The 8,933-nt window shown below is 41.3% G+C and overlaps 1 protein-coding gene across 2 annotated transcripts; it reads left to right on the plus strand.

Moving 5' to 3' along the window:
- The first annotated feature begins 3,955 nt into the window (after positions 1-3,955).
- LOC308405937 (uncharacterized protein) lies at positions 3,956-7,095 on the plus strand. 2 transcript variants are annotated; one of them, XM_080896746.1, is made up of 6 exons: positions 3,956-4,735; positions 5,573-5,811; positions 5,909-6,020; positions 6,335-6,423; positions 6,538-6,710; positions 6,874-7,095. In XM_080896746.1, the coding sequence occupies exons 3-6, from the start codon at positions 5,965-5,967 to the stop codon at positions 6,901-6,903; spliced, it is 348 nt and encodes a 115-aa protein (XP_080752872.1). In that variant the 5' UTR covers positions 3,956-4,735; positions 5,573-5,811; positions 5,909-5,964; the 3' UTR covers positions 6,904-7,095. The 2 variants fall into 2 exon arrangements, with proteins under 2 accessions (XP_080752872.1, XP_080752873.1); XM_080896747.1 differs by having other exon boundaries at positions 5,573-6,020.
- The last annotated feature ends 1,838 nt before the right edge of the window (positions 7,096-8,933 follow it).

Raw genomic sequence — 8,933 nt, forward strand, 5'->3', positions numbered from 1 at the left:
TCCCAACAAAAAAAAATAGGGAACCACCCTCCACCTCATGATGCTTAATCGACGTAATCAACTTTAATTTGATGCAGTGTGGAAAAAAAATGCACAGAAATAAATTATTTTTCAAGAATAATTAAATAGATTCAACATCTTTCTTCGACAGAATTGCAGACTGCAAGATGGTACCTTCCCAATCGAAAAAGTAGTATAGCTTACTAGGGTATTTTAGACTTAACAGTTACTATATACAGTAATGGACTTCTATATATTTTACATAAGATTAAAACTTTGGGTGTAAGATTCAGATAATTATTTATTAAAAGCTAGACATTTTAAATGAGAATAAGAAAGAAAAGTATGTCTTTGTGCCCCCCTTTCCCTGTTAACTCATTCACTGCCATTGACGTCTATAGCCGTCAATGGCAGTGAATGAGTCAATGGGTTTAACTCATTCACTGCCAGCCATTGGCAGTGAATGAGTTAAACCCATTGACTCATTCACTGAGTTAATGCCCATCGGCCCCCCCTGGCTAAACTTTGCTAGATCTGCCCCTGCACAGTTACCAGCCGTCAGCTGCGTAGAAAAGGATCCTGATCTAGAAAGTAATCTTAAATAAATTCTAAAATGCTGGTTCGGTAGCGAGGCTACAAATACACACAGCCGCTCTATCACGTGACGCACACTGCTCCGATGCGCTACGGTTATGAGCTGAGTTATGCCATGTCACAAGTTTTGTGAGGTGCTTTTTTGATATTTAATGGATCGGATTACATTTTTTATTTCTCTCCGATATCTGATCCAGTAATTTAGGTCAGTATCGGACCGATACCGATACGTAATATCGGATCGGTCCATCTCTACTTTTGAATACTCCAGGAACAACAAGTAGGCCTGCCGTGCGAGAGCGAAGTGCTCTAATAGGGTGATATGGTACTACAAGATCAGTAAGATAAGATGGGGCCTGATTATTTAAGACCTTGTATGTGAGGAGCAGGATTTCAGTTCAGTTCAGTTTCAGTTTTATTTGACATATGCAAGTTAGCTCAGGGTCAGCATTGCAATGAAATGTGTTTGACAAGCAGAAGATAAGTCACTCAGCAGTATAGTATGATAAAAATATTACCAATATTAAGAGACTAAATTTATATAAATATATATACACACATGTATAAATGAAAAAATCTTAAGAAATCTTAATCTTAGGCTGTATGAGATGATTGTTATGAATTACTTTTTGAGCACTTAGCACTTAGTTCCTCCTACGCCGGGTGGTGCATCGGGCAGCTAGTGATCTCCATCGATGTCGGTCAGCAGCAACTGCTATTCGGTCCCGGTAGGAAATTCTCAGGATTCGCCGCAGGCCACGTTGTTGAAGCATGTTCAGGTGTTGAATAATTGCACTTGTGGAGCACCAGGTTTCACTAGCGTAAAGTGCAGTAGGGAAGACGATAGAGTTCAATAGTCTGATCTTGACCCTTACATTCAGGGAGGTCGAGTTCCAAATAGGTTGGAGACATCGCAGGACACCAACTGCCTTCCCTACTCTGGCGTCGACATCCCGATCACAGACCCCGTCATTTGAGATGATGCTGCCAAGATATGTAAAATTCTCCACCTCTTCAGCACGTTGTTGGTTGATCATGACCGGAATGCGGGTACGTGCATAGCCAACTCAGAGTACCTTGGTTTTTTTGGCGCTGATTCTTAATCCAACTTTCGTCGCCTCCCTCTGCAGGGCCACGGTCAACTTTTGGAGGTCTTCCTGAGTCGAGCCCAGCAGGGCGATGTCATCTGCGAAGTCCAAGTCAGTGAGATTACGTGCTTCGTGCCAAGGCACACCGATGCCAGCTTCATCAACTGATCGTCGCATGATGAAGTCAATTACCAACAGGAAGAGGAAATAGTACGCATCCTTGTCGGACGCCAGTATTGATCTTGAAGAAATCTGTGCAGCCGTCATCCGTCCGGACGCAGCAACGGGAGTTGGAGTAGAGACAACGAAAGGCATCTACAAACTGCTGAGGGACTCCATAGTAACGTAGGATAGCCCATAGAGTTGGCCGGTGGACGCTGTCAAAAGCCTTCTTGGAGTCAATGAAATTAATAGAAATCTTCCTTTGGTATTCAAGTGTTTGTTCAATGATCATAAAACTGTTCAAAAAGAGTTATAAAAATATGATCTTCTCGATATATAAAGAAAAGGAAAATATTTAAATTAAGTGAATGTCTCTATTTAAAAACAAACAAACAAACAAAAAATTCATGATGTGATATTATAGTATATAGTATATCAGAAATCTGTTCACTATTTTTATTACAAATTATATCAGTAAGGAAGCTGACTAAATATTCACTGATAATTTATGGCAAAGGGGTGGGATTAAATAAGTGTATACTTCTTCCCACTCCCTTTCAACATGTAAATTAATCAGAATGTTTTTTTGTATGTAATTTGTATAGTATTTCTTTCTCTCTTATTTCTTTTCTAAATGTACTTGTATATTGTTCACATGTTGAAATAAATTACCAATCAATCAATCAATCAATCATGCGGAGGGTGAAGATTTGCTCGACGCATGACCGGCCACTCCGAAACCCAGCCTGCTCTTCTCGCAATCGTTCGTTCACTGCGTGTCGTAGCTGATTCAAAAGAGCGAGGCAAAACACTTTCCCGGGTACCGACAGCAACGTGATGCCCCGCCAGTTGTTACAGTCACCCAAATGACCTTTCTTTGGAAGTTTGATGATGGTGCCTTTTGTCCAATCATCGGGTACATGTGATGATGACCAGCAGGCGTTTAAGAGTCTTGTAAGGGCGGCTTCAAGATGGGGTCCGCCATGCTTCAGCATTTTGGACTCCGCCATTGCCGGTCCCAAGCCCGGATGAAAAGGGAGGAGGGTTGGGTGTGGGGCTAGCAACCCCACCCTGTAAAAACTCCAACTGCTACGAAAACAGCAAGTGAATCTCATTATCGATTGTTATGAATAGCACCACATAAATAAAAATGATACTGGGTGTACTATTGTCAAGAAATGAAAACATGAAAACTGAGATGAGATTAACTCAAGCTTAAAGTATGTAGCGTGGATGATATCTGTGAATTTAAAGCCACGGAATTATTCATTTTATCTTTTTTGTCTCAAAATAAATAAATTCTTCTTATCACGCTCAGGGAGTTCAACACATAGAGAGAACAGTACAGTGAAAAGCCATTTTCGTCCAGCACAGTTATGGACGCAGAAATGGACGACAAAGTGTCAACAGTATTCAGCACATGTCTTCCTCGAAGCATTCAGTAGCCAGTGCCACTGCAAAAGCCAGAGCTATCAATTTGGAAAAAGCTACACTTGAGGCAGATCTGGAAGCACTGGAGCTTGGAAAAGCAGCTGCTGTTGCTAAGGAAGAAGAAGAAGAAGAAGCAGCAGCAGCCATAGAATGTGATGATATACACAGCAACAGGAGCAGCATCTCACACTTGTTCATCAAACAGCAAACCAAGGAAGATGAAGATCAAGCTCGGATCAGTTTCAAACCTGCCATAGACTCTCAAGACACACTGAGCCCTGTCTATGTCAGGAAAGCATCGCTGTCAACAAAAAAGAACCCCCAGAATCTAGTGTAGAATATCACACTTCACCCTCAAAACCAGGTTACTCAAGCTATCGTATTTTCACGACCATAAGACGCACTGTACTAAAAGGCGCAGTCTCAGTTATGTGTGCCATTACTGTATTTAACACACACATAAGGCGCACTGGATTATAGGGCGCATACAAGTACCGTATGCGTATTTAAAAATAAAGCGGGAGCAAACCTGAGTTCGGTACCTTACTCACATTTCTATTACCGGTAATCGTCATCATCAACAACACACAAGCATACAAGTGTGCGTATTTAAAAATAAAGCAGGAGCAAAACGAAGTTTGGTACTCACATTTTTATCATCAATCAAACCCATCGAAGTCCTCATTCTCTGTGTCTGAATTGAACAGCTGCGCTAAATCTCCATCAAACATGCCAAGTTCACTTTCTTCACCGTCAGAGTCACTTTCCGTGCCGTGCGGCTCCTCGGAAATGATGCCGGCTTTTGCGAAAGCTCGAACAACAGTGCCAGCAGACATGTTAGCCCAAGCATCTACAATCCATTGGCAAATTGTGGCGTAACTCGCCCGGCGCTGCCTTCCACTCTTGGTGAAACTGTGGTCTCCATCGGTCATCCATCGCTCCCAGGCCGCTCGCAGCCTTACTTTGAACGGGCGGTTCACACCGATGTCCAGCGGTTGGAGTTCCTTTGTCAGGCCTCCCGGAATGACAGCAAGCTCACACCCAGATAGCAAGGAGACATTGAACAGATGTTGATTTTCCATCTGAACCATCAGAATCGTCAGGATTGAAATGTCAACACAAAACCAATGTTGAAACAACATTGAAATACTGATGAAACCTGACACTGACATTGAAATAACATTGATTCACTGTTGTTCTGTCATCGTTGATTGTTGATCTATTTATAGTTGACAAGGTGACAACAATCACGTTGAAAAACCATCGATTTATGGTTGAGCGGGAAATTAAAGCTGCTACCACTTGGACTATTCCGCAGCACCCCTATCACATTGGTACATCCCTCCAGGTAACCATTGTCTTGTACAGTAGAGCGGGACATTAGATTTACTCTCAGCAGAATTGACTGGAGAAGGCATCAGTTCATGCACTGCACTGGCCTGCACCACGATTAGTATAAGGTAAGAATGAATGACTTTTGTTCTATTCGTTATTTCCACGGTTGCATTTGAATAACAGTAAAAACAAACAAACAAACTTGTTAATGTAAAGTTTCGGATAAAATGTGGGAGCCCGAAATTGTGTCTACTTTCATCTTACAATCCGGCAACAAATAAATTGCACTGCAAACAAAGTCTATCAACAAAGAAAACATTTTCGTTTCATACTTTTCCGTTATATTCCCTTACAAAGCTAGCTTTAACGCTTCGAGGGTTCCTTTGTTCTTGCCGTCACCTCGACGCTTGACCCAGACTTTTGCTCTGTAGTTGCTTTTTAGCATAGTACTACAAAAAATTTTAAATCTGTGATATATGATTGATAAACGTAAAGGTAACTGTATAAATGTGTCCAATGACTTTGTTACTTTTAATGATTGGAGAGCACCCGCTTCGATTCGCACTCAATTCAAACTTTACGTTGCACGCTCACCTAACTTTACGCTGCACGCTCACCTAACTTGCGTTTGCACCTTTTGTCCACACGTAAACTGCGTTTAGCATTTACGTGTGGACGAGGAAGACGGAGAAAACGCAGCGTCAAAGGTGTGCGCCTATTTTGACACCACACTGTGCGCCAAGTTTTTGTCTCGGTGCCATGAATTCCTACAATGGCAGACTTAGACAAAATACTGTTAATTTTATTATCTTCAGTGTTTAAATGCTTACATATACGGGTTTGCTTGTAATTGTTGCCTATATACATTTTAAGCTATTATTTATTATTTAGTTCAATCAATAGATCAAGTTTTGTAGCAACTATGAAATATATTGTAATTATCTGTTTCCTGTTTATCCTAGACAGGGCAAAAAAGGACTCCAAATTAAAAAAAAGATAAAAATGAAAGACTGGTGCATTGTGCAGTTCAGCACTGGTGGTACAGAAATAGTCCCTAGTTCATGGATAAATGGGGAGAAATTGTCATGGCCTCCATATCCTCCGTGAGACACATTCAGGATCCACGACGCAGTAAAGAGGAGAGTTCATCCTGGTGCAACATGGCTCACCTATGCACCAGTCCGACTTCTAATAAGCCATGGTGGGTATCATCTGGATTGGTGTTGTATAAATGTAACAATAACAAGTTTTTCGTGTCCTAATTTATGTCTGGCCATACATTGTGTTTGTACTTCCAGACACATTTCACGAAGCAGAACGCAGTCTTCAGAAATATCTAAGTGAACACTGTGATATGTCTGACCTTCAGTCCGAAGCTGAAACTCAGACCGGTCATAAAAGAAAGCACAAGTAAACTTTTTTTATTTCACAAACATATCTTTGATTGCTAAGAATTTATGATCTTGTCTTTTATACATATCTGTGGTGCTTGCATACTGCAATATCACCACATAATATAGTCCAAAAAGTGGAAGCTTGTAAACTTTTTATAAATGCAAAGCCGTGTACACTTGTGCACTTCAAAAATCCCTTGTATACTGTACCTTCTTGCACATCTCCGTTTCCTGTGTGTGTTGTTATAAATCAAACTGTAACTTTAGGAAAAAATATTCCAAAAGCACATTTGTAATTACTTATGACCGTTTTCAACTTTTTTTCTTTAGACCAAATCCCCTGTACACATATAGTGACTCAGAGGATGAGCAGCCCACAAAGAAATGGTTTCCTCGGGCCCCTCGAGTGAAAATACCAGGTAATAAAATACTGTCTAGTGTCTTTGTACATATCTGTGTGTGACACAAGGAAACTTTTGATAAGTTGTCTGTATTCTTAAATACTTTAAAAAAAAATTATCTTTTTCTGTCAGACCTGACGAGAGCTGTTAACGAACTCCGTGAGGAGGTCAGAGCCATCCGCAATACCGGCTGCAATGAATCGGTAGATGCTGGGGTACTGCCTCTGGATTTGCCCTTGCACAACATTGAGGAGCTAAACAATGCAGAGCCAGCTCTTCAATCACAAGAGGCAAATAAGGCAATGGTAAGTATATAAAGGTTATGTACACTTTGTAACTATAAAGTGTAATAGCTGTCAGATGTGATTTAAATACATAACAACGGCCTGTTGGTTAAACACACAAGCACTTGCATACACATTTAAGACATGAGACACGCTAATTCCATCTCTTAAAATGTGTCTATAGGTGAGACGCTTTGCCTTGATTGGAGCCTGACGCAGCAGTTAGGGGCAAACTCTATGTCCGAGTTTGTCTTTGCACAAGCAGTGCAGAAATGGCTCCGATATGCCCCAGATCGTTTGGGTGGTGCAGGACGCACATCATGCAAAAAATTACAAACTTCTGTGAATCATATAAACGTAAATAGGAAACTGTCTTTTAATAAAGTATTTAGCAAACGAAACATGCCTATTGACCTTTTTTTGTTTATTTTTTTTCTCTGTTACATCACATGCAATGCTTTCTTATTTTAGGATATTAATATTGACATGATACATTGTGAGACATTTGGGTTTTTTTTATAAAGGGTGTCCAATTTAAGGAATAAGTACAATTATGTGTTTAGGTGGTTGAAGTATTGATGGAAACATGCAGTAGTTTAGTATTGGTTAAAATAGCTATAAAGAAAGGTCGATTTCCAGTCATGATTTAACTGTTGTTTTAATAAAAAGCAAATATGCGAAAGAGGTGGAAAATCAACACCATAGCTCAACAGTGTTTCAATATCAGAATCTGACATTGTTTCAATGTCAGCAGTATTAGAAAATATAACGTTGAATCAACGTCAGGTTTCAACATTGATTCAACATCAAAACCTGACGTTGTTTCAACGTTAAAAAAGGGTGCAAGAGTGACGTTAGGTCAACGTCACACTTCAACGTTGATTCAATGACACAGCCTGATATTGACTCAACATTGTTTCAATGTTTCCTTGCTATCTGGGCAGTTCATTTGTTTCACTAGTTTTTTCACATCGGCTGTGAGATGGGCACACATAGAGTCACAGATTAAGAGCAATGGTGATGCGTGGAAAAAACCACCTGGTCTCCTTACATACACCTCCCTCAGCCACTCTTTCATCATTTCCTCATCCATCCAGCCCTTTTCATTTGCCTTAATGATGATTCCTGCTGGAAACTTCTCTTTAGGCAAAGTCTTTCGCTTAAAAATCACCATAGGCGGAAGTTTCTGTCCATTAGCATAGCAGCCAAGCACAACAGTAAAAGAAGACTTTTCATACCCCGTTGTGCGTATCGCTACCGTGCTGGTCCCCTTCTTCTCCACAGTGTGACTCACCGGGATGTCAAAAGTGAGCGGGACCTCGTCCATGTTTGTGATGTGGCTGGGCTGGATGTTTTTGTCACCGATGTGTTTGCTGCAGTAGGAGCGGAAGATGGCCAGCTTTTCCTTATAATCCGCTGGAAGTTGCTGCGCTACCATAGTCCTGGTCCGGATGGAAAAATGGCACTGTTTCATAAAACGAAAGCACCAAGACGGACCTCCTTGGAAATGTTCAATGTTCATCTCTTCAGCTAGTGAAACTGCTTTTAGCCGAATGGTGACCGTCGAAACGCTTCTCCCGCTCGTTCTTTGCTCGATGATCCACCGCTCGAGTCTTTCCTCCAACTCGGGCCACCTCGCCTTATGTCCGCGGAAACTCAGCTGCGTTTTCTTGACCTGCCGGAGCTTGTTTTCTAGCTTCCTCCATTTGCGAACCATCCATTCGTTAATCTTAAATTCTCTCGCCGCTGCTCGATTTCCACGTTCCTCCGCATAGCTGATGGCCTTCAGTTTAAACTGTGCTTCATAAGCGTGTCTCTTTGCCATTTTCAGGGTTGTTAAAACAACGATGTTCCACATAATGCACATACCTGTCCTTTTAGACAGGTATGTGCGATTGTCCGGTATATACGATCAACGCCCACACTTCACCCTTTAGCGTTCTCATGGTGTTCTCTACTACGTCCTCCTTACAACACACAGGGCGCACTGCGCTATAGGGCGCGCCGTACTTTTTGAAGAAAATCTAAGACTTTTAAGTGCGCCTTATGGTCGTGAAAATACGGTAAGTGAATATCAGCCAACTGCAGGACTGCCTCAGTTAACCACGTTGTGCCCTCACTACTTTTTAAGGTATCTTCAGAATGCAGTCTACCCATGAGGCATTCAGATCCTATTCAAAGGATCAGCATACACCAACATTCCCAGAATCCATCTACAGGCATGTTAGACTTTGCAAAGTATCT

Source organism: Rhamphochromis sp. 'chilingali' (genome assembly GCF_963969265.1).
Source record: "Rhamphochromis sp. 'chilingali' genome assembly, chromosome: 11".
NCBI lineage: Eukaryota > Metazoa > Chordata > Actinopteri > Cichliformes > Cichlidae > Rhamphochromis > Rhamphochromis sp. 'chilingali'.

Bases quoted from the DNA above. Each gene is read 5' to 3' on its own strand.
- LOC308405937 (XM_080896747.1), top strand. From the start codon at position 5,965: ATGTCTGACCTTCAGTCCGAAGCTGAAACTCAGACCGGTCATAAAAGA. The intron at 6,021-6,334 runs GTAAACTTTTTT...TTTTTTCTTTAG, and splicing joins GGTCATAAAAGAAAGCACAA to ACCAAATCCCCTGTACACAT. The intron at 6,424-6,537 runs GTAATAAAATAC...TTTTTCTGTCAG, and splicing joins CCCTCGAGTGAAAATACCAG to ACCTGACGAGAGCTGTTAAC.